Raw genomic sequence first — 14,674 nt, forward strand, 5'->3', positions numbered from 1 at the left:
TCAGACTATGTGAAGTAGAAAGTTTTGAAACTTACGAGGTTCAGACTATGTGCAGTAAAATTTTTATTGAACAGGCTTATATAAGTCTCATTTTGTAATTTTAATTGTGTTATCTCATGTGTTAATATTTATTGTTCATATATTCATTTTTTTGCTTTGAATTTTTCTTTCAAAACTGGAAAGCTGGGATAATAATAATAATAATAATAATAATAATAATAAAATTAATAATTAATAATAATAATAATAATAATAATAATAATAATAATAGTAATAAATAAAGTTTTATTGAATATTATTGCTGCTTCAGCTGTGTGTACTTTATAGAAGACTTTCTATTTTCCTTATTGCGGACTTCTCTTCATTGGAGGTGCGTGCTAACAGCTCGCATGTATTTGTCGTTTCATGAGGGAAAGTAAAAAATTTGGATTCTGCTTTTTATATATTCTATACAGTCAGAATATTATAACTTATACAGTTGCTTATACACTTGTTGCTGTAATACAGTTGCTTATACACTTGTTGCTGCGACGTTTCGACAGTCTCTTCTGTCATTCTCCAACGGGAGCTAGTAGAGGACTGGCAGGTTGCATAGGTCCTTCCGAATTTATACATGGGCTTCAGCGGTGGGTCATGGACGGCAAATTTTGATTGGTTGCAGAAGGCGAGCTTCAAGCCACATTTCTGCGGCGAAGCTCAAGCCTGACTGACCTTCTAAATCTGGGAATGCTACTCATTCCAACGTTCCCATTGGCCTGCCGTTGCGTGATGTCATGCCGACTGACATCATCGATAGTTTGGCTGCTATTGGGAGGAGGATGAATGGCGCCATTATTTCCTCTCTCTCTCGTAGTTGGGGTTGTCTTGAAAGGCGCCTCGCTCTTTAGGGCCGTCTCCATTCTCTGGGTTGTCATGTTCAGGTTTTTGTTGGATTTGGTGGTTGTTCGGCATTGCTCTTCTCAAATTCATGGGTAGGAGCGATGCCTCCTGCGTTGTGTTCATTGTGGGCCTTCTCTCGGCAATGAGGAGCGTCTCCAGCAGGTGCAGACGTCGGGGGTCGGGGCTGTCCCAATTATACTTATATTTTGTGTAATACTGTCGCAGGAGATGGAAATATTGTGGGTGGCACAGACGTGGTTCATGATGGCACCTTCCTGGGTGTGGCAGGGGATCCTCTTTGACAGATGCATCGTGGTCATTCCAATACAAATGCATGGGCATCCTCAGACAGGACATACAAATTGGTAGACCACATTCTGCTTGAGTGGGGTCAGTTGCTGGTGGAGAGGTGTTATTCTTCATCATGAGATCACGGGTGCGGCGGTTCTTGTAATATGTTACTAGATTTATCATCTTATTATCTTCGGTCGGGGTGACTTTCTCCATAACGATATTCTTTATGGAGCACTCGTCCTCGTGGTACTGGGGATGCATACGGGCCTTGTAATATATCTTGATGTCATCCTTTGGGGCAGGTTGTGCGCTCTCACCGCTATACCATTTCTCCAGGCCAGTTCGGATTTCCTTGTTGATGAGTTTGTTGGTGAAACCATTATTCACCAACATTTGTGCAGCATGTTCAAATTCCTTGTTAGTGTCCTGCCAGGTGGAGCAGTGGGAGAGGGCCCTTCTAATGAAGGTCCTGACCGTCATATTCTTAAACCTATGGGAGTGAAATTTTTTATGAATTATTACGGACACAGAGAATGGCAGCTTCAGTGGAATTGACTTTATATATGGTCTCAATTCCTCTTATTATTTTCTTCTCATCAGGGCTGATATTTGCTAATAACTGGCCGATGTTCATAGTCTGGATAAGGGATTGGTTTTTTGAAATACTAATTTTAATACATAAAAAAAAGGAGGTTAAAAGTGGCGTCTGATCACTGTAGAGTTTGCAATTTACGGGATCTGGATATCAGGATTATTCTTGTGTGGAATCTTTGTCATTGTTCTAAGGGCGTAGCGGAATTCCGTTTCCAGCTATATCATTGGTTCATTCTCAAGGAAGGGTGGGCTTGTTCTGATTGGAATTGGGTTATTAGACAGTATTTATAGTGTCCCAGGTGTCCTGTGTTGTGATGGCTGAATTTTCATGGGCTGGTTCAGGGGATTAAGTTCCTGAGCCAAACCGTCTCCCAGAGGTCGATGCTTGCACTGGTCTCTGCGTGCGGACGTTGGAGACTGGGAGGGTAGTACAGTAATACCCCGAACTTGCACGATTCGAGTTGGGCGAATTCACAAACACGTGAACTTTTCATTGGAACCTAACTAATTGTCATGAACTAGTTTTTCCAGACACGCAAACATTTGTGAATACTGAGAAACCCTGCAAAAGTGTTTATGCTTAATTTTTTGTAATTTATAAGTTTTCAAGCTTTTGTGTGTAAATTGAATAACATTAATTAATAAAAGTAATAATTTCTCTCTCTCTCTCTCTCTCTCTCTCTCTCTCTTTTACTGAGATGAGAGAATTTTTTGGTACATGTTTATTTGTTTTGTATGATAAATAAATTTTTTACCCAATAATAAGTACAGTACTAATTTTCAAATATTAAAATTAAATAATAATAATAATAATAATAATAATAATAATAATAATAATAATAGTAATAACAATAAAACTGTAATTACAAAATTCTTATGTGATACGTATTTTAAACAAACAAATATCTTTCCCTCATCTTTTGAGAAGAAGCTCGAAGGCAAAGCTGTCAGACATGTCACTTTAACATGACAAGAAGGGGGAGTGTTGCTGATTAGCGGGTCAAAGGTCTCTCTCTCTCTCTCTCTCTCTCTCTCAGTTAGCGCTCACACAATTTTACCACTTATTATTTCTCTGTACGTCTTTACCTGTACAGTAGATAGTTTAAGTTGATCTAATTTTACCTGTACCATCTACAAAGTGTAAATGCACTAGTGTGGCAAATACGTTCTGAAACATAGAGACGTAATAACTAAGGGTTGTATTAGTCAAAATAAAAAACACTGTTTGTTCATGAAAAAGCATTTCAGAAAAAAGAGAAAGATACGTAGAATAAAGAAGTTATTAAAAAGAGGTTGAGAAGACTTCTAAAAATAGATCGGTTTGAAGGAGAGAGAGACGGAAATTCTCTTCCAACTCTTTTTTTATGTCAAGTATATATTTCTTTTTTAAGGGTAATGTATTAAGCTAACTTTTAAATGAAATTACAGTAACTTTAATTTCATTTCAAAGTTAGCTTAATAATTTAGGAGCATGATTAGGGTCATATTTGGTGTTTAAACTTTAGAAATAAGCATTTATTAGCATTTTTAGAGACCGTGCCAAACTTGCGCAAAAATTCGCCTTGCGTGAGGGGTTCGTGAACCTAATCTCGAGTAAGTTCGTGGTATGACTGTACTGGGAAGGTCACTGTCTGAGGTGGAGGCACCACCTGATTGGTTTGTTCATTTGGCTCTGGGGTGCTGGTGGGTGGCGCCTTATGTGCCACCGTTGTGAGGAGGGAAGTCTCCTGCATGGTGTTGAGGCTAGGTCTCTCCTTTCTGAGGTGTAGGGCCTCAGGAGGCGGAGGCGGCGGTGGTCTGCCAAATAATCAGTTATTCCAATATTAGTAATTACTGTAAGTCTTTTCCAGTTATTCTGATGTTGTGAATATTCTTAGCATGATTATGGATGGCACCGTCCTGTGCGTGGCAGGAGATCCTCTTGGAAAATCTCATCTTGGTCATCCCAATGTAGGTGCTGGAGCATTCCCAGACAGGGTATTTGTATTGATAGACCACGTTGGTTTTCTTCAGAGGGTCCTGCACTGTGGGGGCCGGGTTATTTTTCATGATCAGGCTGCTGGTCTTCTTGCTTTTGTAATACATTACTAATTTAACCCTTTTTGCAGGGTCCATAGGGAAGATGTTTCCTTCTATGATATTGCGAAGGGCTCGCTCGTCCTCTTTGTATTTCCTGTGAAACATTCCCTTGTAAAAGAGAGTGATATGTCTTCAAGGGCGGCAGGGCAAGGCTCCTGCTGATACCATTTATCAATGCTTCTCATATGGATTTTGTGTTGTCCCAGTTGGAATACTCATTGTTAATTAAAACCTGGGCAACATGCTCTGATTTGGTGTGTGTGTCCTTCCAAGAGGAGCAGTATGAGAGAACTCTCCTGATGAAGGCACTGATTACAGTGCACTTGTATCTTTCTGGACACACTCACCATTCAGGCACATGGCCAGGTTCGTGGGTTTTATATAAACTTGCGTTACGAAGCGCTCCTCTTGTTGCCCACTGAGGACGTCAAGAAAGGGGAGGTGATGATTACTACAGTGTTCGATGGTAAATTTGAGGCTACTGTGGTCATGGAAGGCTTGTCGCAGGTGTTCTATTTCTTTCACCGTGCTGGCGTTTATGAAGATGTCATCAATATACCGGACACATATCCACAGTTCTCAATGGCAGCAAATACCCAGCGTTCCACAGCACCCATGTAGAAGATTGCGAAAAGTACTCCGAGGGGAGAACCCATAGCTACACCATCTTTTTGTATGTACATATGGCCTCTGTGAGTAGAGAAAGGGGCCTTTTTTGTACAAATCTCGAGGATTGTTCGGAGGGCATGCTCGGGGATGTTTAATGGGGCCATGGGGTCATCTCCATATACACAGTCCTGAATTATCTGAATTGTTTCATTCACGGGGACATTCGTGAAAAGGGACTCTACGTCCATCGATGCAATAACTCCTCCCTTGGGGGGGGTCGCTTTCAGGGCCTCTATGAACTCGACATAGGACTTCAAACTGTGGTCGTCTGGAACGTAAGGAATCAAAATAGCACTCAATTTCTTTGCGAGCTGGTACGTAGGTGCAGGAATCTGGTTACGCCCCATTATTAACCAGATTCCTGCCCCTACGTACCAGCTCGCAAAGAAATTGAATGCTATTTTGACAACTTACGTTCCAGACGACCACAGTTTGAAGTCCTCTGCCGAGTTCATAGAAGCCCTGAAAGCAACACCCCCAGGAGGAGTTATTACATCGATGGATGTGGAGTCCTTCTTCACGAACGTCTCTGTGGATGAAACAATCCATATAATTCTGGATTGAAACTTTTAAGTTAAAGGAAGTGTACTTACAGCTTGGTTTAATGACTACTCAACTTTCTCACTGACTAAAGACAGATGAGAGGGTGAAACAAAGACATAGTCAGAGGCATGAGTACAAAAATGCTTCTATATAAGACCTAGGGATATGGCATGTGTGTGATCTCCTCTGGGTTTATAGGAACAACTTTTCTATGGTCCACTGGTGTTACATTTTGCACTTAAGCTGGGATGAATGTGAATTACCCTTGCAGGATGGGCGTAGAGATGGAGGTCTTTCCTGCCCAGGCAAACCCTGTTAAATGTGCAGTGGCATAGTAAGCAAATGAAGCATACAAACAGCAAAAGTCTCTCTCAGTAATAATTCACTGAAATTTCTCTAGTTTCACCAGTTCGTTAGAATATGGAAATACGCTTGAATTTCAGGACCAAAGTAAATATTAGTAGCTGTAAAAAAAAAAAAAAATGAGACATCCAAAGGCAGATGTTTGTGAGAACAAATTGAAAACTGCATAGTATCAAGGATAGTGCAGAAATACACGAAAAAACAAACCCCTGAAGCTTAGCAAGAAAGAAAAACTGAACGAAATGCAAAATCCCCAAAGAGGAACCTAGTCAAGTAATTGAATAAACAGCCGTAATGAGATAAGGAGAACTGAATACATTCACGGTAACCACAATGGGGCGGGCTTGGAGTTGGCTCCAGGACGCATAGTAGTCTACAAGTTACCTCGCAAACACTTTATCAAAACAGACTGGCACACCAGATGGAAATGAGCTTGGACAGTGCAGAGAATGAGAAGATCATGGGATAATGGTGGAAGTGCTAACAACGTAATCCTGGAGAGCATGTACAAACCGTGTTCACTATGTGAAGTAATACAAAAGAAGGAAAGTAAATTAAGCGTTATGTTAGGGTGGATATGTGCAGTGGGAATCTCTGCGTTGAGAGCTGGTATGACTGGTATTTCGTTGTGCAAAAGTGAGAGAATATGTGATTATTTGGAGTTACAGTGAAAAAATAAAGTTCACTGAGCTACACTTGTAACGAAAATAAGGAAATGGGATGAGACCAAACCAGTTGGAGAAGTAGAAAGTCATCAAAATAAGAAGTAAACATAATTGGAATATAGGCAGGAGGTCTATAATGTAGAAGAAAGTATGTATAGAGGACTTGTTTAATGTCTAATCTTATAAAAGAAAGTGACAAAGTTATTAATAATGTTAAAAATCATAGTGATTGTGACTTTTGCTTAAAATAATCTTTTTTTTTCTTTTACAGTGTGTCATCCTTTGAGGTTCCATGGAAGCTTTTACCTCTCCAAGGAAATTATAGATGATACAAGTAACAAAATATTTTTGTTAATGTGTATATTGATGACTTTTTTTAAAATATAAGTTTTCCTGTGCTTTTTGAGAATAATGAAACTATGGTTAATGAATTTGCACATAAATGCACACACACACACACACACCTTTTATCATGTGCTTGTCCTATATTTGTGTGTTACAGATTATAAATTGATTAGATGTGGTTTGGAATTAAGCAGGGAATCAGTGTGTATATACTTGAGTGACAATATATATGTATATATATATACAATATTTATATGTATGTATATGTATAAACATTTATATATAACATTACTTTTAGTGTATGATTCATTTTATGAAATGCACTTTTATTTATCCTAATAATTCTAAAGTGACACAACACTTGGAATAATCCAGAATTTGTTTGTACCTTAAGTAGTTTAGCTGGGCATAAATGATCACCATTTGATCTATAAATATGTAATGCTTGCAGCACACAAGAGAATCTTCATGCATACCAGTCTAAGAAACTGTTGATGTTGTTAAGGTAGTTCACAAGGAAATATTTTTCAATACTGTATGTACATGTATTTTCAACTTTGATGGCAGGTTAAAGTGAATATAAAGTATACATAATGCTGTTTTTGGTACCACGTAATGTAAACTGTGATTTTTTAAAATTTTCCCTCTGTATCAGTGAAAATAGTAATCTGAAATAGTGTAAAGTAACTGTGTACAAATGCATCTTTGTTTATCTGCAGTTGTTTACATTAGCTTTTCATCATGACTCAGAATTTCACTTTCACTGGTGCTGTGTTACATTACAATGGCAATTGCTCAGACATTCACTCTTGGACTGGTGCTCATAGACACTAGAAGAATTCCTGTACTGTCAGCTGTTGATAAAATATAGGAGATGATTTTGTGATACTGGTTTGTTGCAAGGAAATGATTCATGGCAATAGCTGTTACTTGTTTATCAACCCACAAATGTAAGTTTGAATGTCTTAGCATGTGAAACTTGGGAAACTAATGTCCTGAAATTTGCCGTGGGTTTGAGGTGAACTTAAGATATGTTTTAGGGATTTTGTTTACCTAATAGCCTAGTCTTTACAGTAAAACTAGACTATTTTGAGTTACTGAATTTTATGCCTTATTGCACAGTCTTTCCATTCTAACATAATGTTGGAATTTTTCACAATCAGGGTTTAGTGAATTTCACTGGCTGTTATTACAATGGGTTTATGTTTATTCATCAGTTCCTGTAATATAATTGGTAACTAACCACATAACTATTATTCTTACTTGAAGTTGCAGTTTTGAAAATCAGTATTGTGGATCTTTGTTGTTTTGTGAATAAATTACAGGCTGACTTTTTTTTCTCTTGACGAGAAGGCTAATTGAAGATATTGAATATATTAAACAGTGGTTGGGTATGAGTGAACTTACTTTGTTAGTTGTTGAGAGAAAATTTAGGTGTGCCTGTGAAAATGTAAATAATGAACGTGTAGGGATTATGGCAGGAAGGGAATGTAGAAATATTGTTGCACATTGATGTAAGAGAGTAAAATACCGATGTAAGAGAATAAACTACCAAACTGTTATTTCTGTGTAGGATAAATATGACTTTAAGATTGGCTTTGTGAATATTTAATTTGGTAACATGTCAAAAGTGCAAATTAAGATGATGAGTGATTAGTTTTCATGTTTTCAAGGAATAGGAAGAATATCCTTTATAAGTAGGGCAATTCAGAATGTTTAAGATGTAGATTTATGTTATAAAGGTGGTGAAAGGATTTTGAATAGGGTGTTTGTAGGGCTCTACTTTTATATGAGTAAAAGTGAAAATATTGTTAATGTAATAAAATTTGATGTTAAATTGTTTTATGAAATGTGAAAATCAGCATAAAACATATATGAAAACAAAGACTTGTAATATCCAAATTTGCAGCTATGTACATAAAAGAATAAAGATCTGTTCATGATTTAAAATTGGTGAATATAAATTCAAAACTGACATTGAGTTTCATTTTGTAAGATAAAAGCATAACTTGGTTCTCATTCTGCAAATGGAATCAACATTTGCAAGTGAATATTTAACCCCTCCACTCTGAATTATTTGCTGGTGAGACCATTTTTAGCCAGAAAGTGGGACTTTCTAAGGTTATCAACAATTGATTCAGTATTATATATAGTTAAGCTTTTTTATTTTTGTCAAAGTTAAAACAAAATTTTCGTAGAATGAATTTTTTAAGTCCTTTAAAAGCAAGATATGTTTCTCATAATTTTTATTTTATGATAAGTAAAACAGCTAACTCTTTTAAGTCAATTAAAAATATACAAGCAGGTTTTAATAAAACATTGTGTTTTTCAGAATGATTTGAAGAGGTTGAAAATCACTTGAGTGTAAGGTATAGCAGCCATCTGATCTGCTTTTTGTAGCTGTGTAAGTGGTATGTGCAGATCAGATTCTTTATTATTCATACAACTGAAACGTACAACAAACAAACCTCGTGATTTAGCAGCTATAATGCACAATTGAGTGCAAATTATCTTAAGCTGATCAATCCAGGTTGAGACCTTCCTTGCCTGTGGGTGTTCTCCATCTCTCTTCTGATATGTCTCAGCACAGCTTTGGTATTCCCCCTGACCCCTAGCCCCTTTTCATTGGGTGGGGGTCTTTAGAGAGAAGTACAAGGGTCAAAATCATAGTTGGGTCCTAAATAGTTCTAAATTGAATTAGCTAGGCTTACATTTTCTGCTTCATTTTCTCCTCATCCTCTATTAGGATGGACCTTTTGTTGACAACTGTAGTTTAATATGATTCTCCTATTCCTGGCTGGGCTTTCCTTTTCCTTATTGCTTTCAACCTAAAATCTGCCACTACTAGTTTATGTTGAGCTACAACAGATTCATTTGGAATAGCCTTACAATCCCTAATGATTTTCTTATCTTCCTTCCTAACCAAAACGTAATCAATTTGTGTCTCATTTTGTCCACTTTTGTATGTTACCAGATGACTTCTCTTTTTCTCATACTGTGTATTCAAGACTACCAGATTCATAGCTTCTGCTAATTCCAACAATCTATAACCTTCCTTGTTTCTTCTTCCAAAACCTCTTCCTCCATGTATTCCTTCAAAGCCATCAGAACTCTCACCTACATGGGCATTCATGTCCCCAGATAACACTAATAGTTCACTTCTTGGAACTCTTTCTATATATCCTACTAATTTCCCCCTGAATTCCTCCTTCTCCTCTTCACTACACCCTTGTTGAGGAGCGTATGCCGAAATGATATGCCATACTGTCTTATCTTTGACAAACTTTAAGCCCATGAGCCTGTCACTGATACGCTGGACCTCTGTGACATTTTCCTGCAAATCTGGATGGAGAATAATTCCTACTCCATTTCTCCTTGTATTTTCCCCGAGTAGTAAACTTCATATCCGTTTCCAAGCTTTCTTGCACTTTTCCCCTTCCATTTAGTCTCTTGTATACATAGAATCATAATTTTTCTTCTCTGCATGACATCAACCAACTCTCTTTCCTTTCCTGTGAGGCTACCAACATTCCAATTTCCAATTGTCATCTTTCTTTTCTTTTCCCAATCCTTTCTCCTCACTAACTTCTTTAGCTTCAGTCTTGACTTCTGCGGCATCGCCATATTCTGTCCAGGGTCAGTCTGCATCTGAGGCGCTCGAGTCTCGACTGGGACCTTTTATACATTTTATACAGTATATATACACTCCAGTAATACCCAGAATTCAATTTTTTTTATTTGTTAATAACAATACGCTTCTCCTGGCATTTTTAATGTTTTGTTCATCGGACCATATTCGCTTTTTTCCATACTTTGTATTCAGCAGGCGATATTCGCTTTTCTTTTCAGATTTTGAATTTTTATTCATCAGTCACTTTGATGGCCACGGAACACGGCGTTGTTCGCTTTATTCCTCACATTGTGAATGTTTCATTCTTCCGTCCCTGTGTTAACTTAAACTAGGATGATTTTTATTTCAGTAGAAGAATTACTCTTCATTATGGGCAACTTGTGTAAAGGACTTTGAATTTCAAGTTTCCAAAGAATACGTTAGTTTCTCACCACACAGTGGCATTTTGCGCAATATGGTCAGCAGGAGAGATTATCAAAATCATGGCACGGAAGAAATTCGTCAGTTACCGCCGAATTTTCATAAATCGATTTGTGAATGCATTGTTAGAACATGACTTGTGTTATGAACCTCAAAGAAGTAAATAATTAAAGAGGAGATAGGCTAAGAAATTACTTAAAAATGAAAACAGTAACCACGAAAGTTAGAGGTTTTCGCCATCCTCAAAAACTTAAGACTTTTTGAACACACCTCATCACAGCACATCTAACTGCAGAAATGTTTCAACCAAAATAAGCATTTTTAAAAGGCTGTCTTTATTCTGGCAGAGGAGGAACAAACCACAGTACTAAAAAATAGAATAAAACTGTCTGTTTCTTAAAGGTATAGAAATATAAAGAGCAACAGAAGTGCTAAAAACAATAATTGTTTTAGTAATAATGACCAAGATTATGATAATTGAATAAAAAAACACAAAAACGGTAAAAGTGGTATTTAAAGGTAATGAGGAATAATATGGAATATGTCAAAATGGTTGTAATTGAATTATGAGTTACGATGAGATTTCAGATGTTGAATTCATTAGCCACAAGAAGTGGTGATTCATTTCATTACTTCTCTGTAATGTTTTCGTTACTTCTCTGTAATGTTTTCTTAAAAGTTTAAACTATGAAAGGCAGAAGGTTAAATAAAAGACCAATTAAACTTCGTCTTTTTATTCATATAAAAACCAAAACACACTAATATTAATTTTTAGAATACTTCAATACAGATTACAAAAATGCACATTTGCATCCATATGCTACTATAGTATGTGAACAGTTAAATAGGCTGATATTATGAAATAAACAGGTTTTCCATAACCACAAACGTGGTACAGAGCACTGTCAATTTTTCACTGTAAAATGTTATTTACGTCACAGAACGAACCACATTTTGCAAAAATGGCTGTTTAATTATATTCTTCATCTACTTCTTATCAATTTGCAATTCTCGCATTTTTAAGATTTAAAGATTTAAAGAAATTAATTACCCAATCCATATTCGTTATATCCCAAGATTTTATAATAGTTTCTTTTAAAAAAAATTGAACTATCAAAACAGAAGGTAAAATAAAAGACCAATTAAACTTCATCTTTTTTTATTCATATAAAAAGTAAAAGATTATACTAATATTAATTTTTAGAATGCTTCAATACAAAGTACAAAAATGCACATACGCATCAGTATGCTACAATATAAATAGTTAATTAGGTTAATGTTAAGAATTAAATAGGTTTTCCATACCCGCAAACACAATACACAGTATTACTCTCAATTTATCACGGAAAAACGATCGTAACGTCACAAAACGAACCACGTTTCGCAAAAATGCCTAATTAATTGTAATGGTAGATAATCACGTATGATTAAAAAACTACTTAAGGAACAAGAAACGCCATTCATTTACAAGAGTTAAAACAGTATAGTGACTATATTAGGCTATGTACTGCAGTATCTACTCTTAGGTATTGTATCAGGCAGTAAAATGATTCACTCGCTTTGAAGGTCTTCGGCACACACATTCAGAATGCTCATCAAATGTTCTGTTTGCATACTTAAGCTCATGACCGCGCTTGTAAAGGAGGGTTATTTCCTTTTTTGTTATTCTGGCAGGTTGGCATTTGCCCTTAACGCAATAGCTGTGCCATGGTGAGCAGCGTCTGAGCACAACCTGCTGTTGAAGCAAGTGCTCGTCCAGCAAGGCGTCTTCAGGCGCCAGGAGTGTTTCAACTCTCACAACAGCTGGCCGAGGATGGCAACCAACTTGTTCTAGCTCACGATTCTGTTTTGCGATTTGTTGGTCGTCATCATAATCCCTTGAATAATTCTTATCTTGTTCGGTGGTCGCCACATTAGTCATCTCTGTGGGGTTCCGATTCCTCAAATTAATTGAGTCGTTGTAGTGGTTAATAGTACAAGAGTTACATCCAATGAAGTAGCCTAAAACACCGGCGACGATTATTACTGCTAAGACTAGTAAACAAGCTAAATATATCTTTGTTTTATTCTTGGCTATGGTCTCCCAACCACAAGGAGCTGTATCAGAGGCAGTGAGCATTGTCATATTCTGTCTAGCGTCAATCTCCATTTTAGCTGCTGCTCGACTGGGATCCTTTATATAAACTCAGGTACAACCAAAATACACTTTTTAATTTTTTTTATTTTGTTACCAATAAATTTCTAAATTTTTAAATTTTTTAATTTTTTCATTTTTCACCAATTCACCTCTCCTCGCATTTTGAAAGTTTTTTCATCAGGTGCTATTTGCTTTTCTCCTCATTTTTTTCACCAAGCGATATTCGGTTTCCTTCTCGGATTTTGAATGTTTTTTCATCAGGCGATATTTGCTTTTTTTGAACTGTCATTTTCAATTTCAGTAAAGCTACTCTTACTTTAACTCATGTAATGGACTTTGAAATTCAGTTTTCCAAAGAATAATTTCAGTAAAGCTACTCTTACTTTAACTCATGTAATGGACTTTGATAATTCAGGTTTCCGAAGAATATGTTGGTTTTCCACCAAATAACCCACTTTATCACTTTATGGAGGCCAGTGATTTTGCGTCTTGCGTCGCCATAGGGGAGGCACAAACTCAAGACTTATGAGTGGCATTACAAAACTACCATTGTGCACTTCAAGTGATAAATTTTAGAAGTGTGTAATTGTTCTTCAAGTGGTAAATTTTAGAAGTGTACTTATTACACGGCATGGCAAATTCTGTAAATGTGTTTTTCTATGTAGCATGGTAACTTTTAACTTTTAAAATATATTTTTTCTTTTACCATGAAATAGCCCACACCACCGCAAGTTTCCAAAGAATATGTTGGTTTTCCACCAAATAGCCACAAACTACACCACCGACCATTGTGCATTTCAAGTGGTAAATTTTTTAGCTTTATTATGTAGCATGGTAACTATTTACTTTTAACTCTTAGAAATGTATTTTTTTCTTTTTCTATGACTTGTATCCTATATTTTGAACCCCATAAACACTATACGCAAATCATGATTCTTATATTAATGAATTTCATTTTAACTTCTTTCCCCTTAGATTAATGAATTTCTGTTCTGAAATATTGAACCCCATGAACATATTGACGCAGAAAGCACATTAGAAGGGGGTTAGGAAGTATTTAAAAATGATTTCTTAAAATTCTTTCCATGATTCTTAGATTAATGAATTTCATTTTAACTTCTTTCCCCTTGCATCGGCCGTAGGTTATTTTTTAAAAAGATAAAAAGAAAATGCTGTGAAAATACATATTTCGGTATATTTTGTATTAAAAAATGAAAATTATGTGACACAGGAAGCACATTAGAAGGGGTTAGGAAGTATTTAAAAATGATTTGTATCCTACATTTTTGGAAAGAGCTCTTCATTCTCGTTACTTTGAACCCCATAAACACTATGCGCAAGATTGTGATTCATAGATTAATGAATTTCATTTTAACTTCTTTCCCCTGCAAAATCATGATTCTTAGATTAATGAATTTCATTTTAATTTGTTTCCCCTTGCAGTGGCCGCGATGACATTTCAATTTGAATACCACAAACACTGCTCTGAAATAAATATTGACACAGAAAGATTTAAAAATCGACATCGTAGGTCATTTTTTAAAAAGATAAGAAGAAAAATTTTTTTTGATTGACATCAGTGTGTCGGTAGTAACCCGAATGGTGCCGTGGTCACAAACACTAAGCCAATATGAACATCAAATCAAATGAGAGCGACGGTTTTGTGTTCATTCGTCATATTTGAGGTTAAATTCAATAATTCAATGACATATTTTTCACTCGTTAGCAAATTAACATCAGTCACCAAGTAAAATAGATCTTCTTCGTCGGAGGAATGGCGGGAAAATTAGCGAATTAACAAAACACTTGATTCATAACAAATTAACATCAGAGTAAATTAACATCAGTTAAATTCATAACAAAATAACATCAGAGTAAATTAACATCAGTTAAATTAACAAAACACTTGATTCATAGCAAATTAACATCAGTCACGAAGTCATCAGTCACGAAGTAGAATACATCTTCGTCGGAGAAATGGCGGGAAAATGAAAATCATTGCTGTTGAGTGGGAGTACAGTAAAGATGTGTTAATAGAATAGTAAAAAATGGTAA

The 14,674-nt window shown here is 36.2% G+C and overlaps 2 protein-coding genes across 5 annotated transcripts in view; one reads left to right on the forward strand and one right to left on the reverse strand.

The window, feature by feature from the left end:
* LOC136832782 (ubiquitin carboxyl-terminal hydrolase MINDY-1-like) overlaps positions 1 to 11,205 on the forward strand; it is a 127,975-nt gene extending 116,770 nt beyond the window's left edge. For 2 of the 4 annotated variants that reach the window (XM_067094339.1, XM_067094356.1), the window contains one exon: positions 6,358 to 8,406. In XM_067094339.1, coding sequence (XP_066950440.1) covers positions 6,358 to 6,372 — 15 coding nt within the window. In that variant the 3' untranslated portion in view covers positions 6,373 to 8,406. Of the gene's footprint in view, positions 1 to 6,357; positions 8,407 to 8,763 lie in introns of those variants that run through there. The other 2 variants (XM_067094332.1, XM_067094347.1) reach the window with 1 other exon arrangement.
* Positions 9,205 to 9,726, reverse strand: LOC136837290 (craniofacial development protein 2-like). Its single transcript, XM_067102027.1, has one exon. It carries the CDS (start codon positions 9,724 to 9,726, stop codon positions 9,205 to 9,207), a length of 522 nt encoding a protein of 173 aa, XP_066958128.1.
* Positions 11,206 to 14,674: the final 3,469 nt, after the last annotated feature.

Source organism: Macrobrachium rosenbergii, chromosome 4 (assembly GCF_040412425.1).
Source record: "Macrobrachium rosenbergii isolate ZJJX-2024 chromosome 4, ASM4041242v1, whole genome shotgun sequence".
In the NCBI taxonomy this organism is placed as follows: domain Eukaryota; kingdom Metazoa; phylum Arthropoda; class Malacostraca; order Decapoda; family Palaemonidae; genus Macrobrachium; species Macrobrachium rosenbergii.

Coding starts and splice junctions, on each gene's coding strand:
- LOC136837290 (XM_067102027.1), bottom strand. CDS start 9,726: ATGGGCTTAAAGTTTGTCAAAGATAAGACAGTATGGCATATCATTTCG.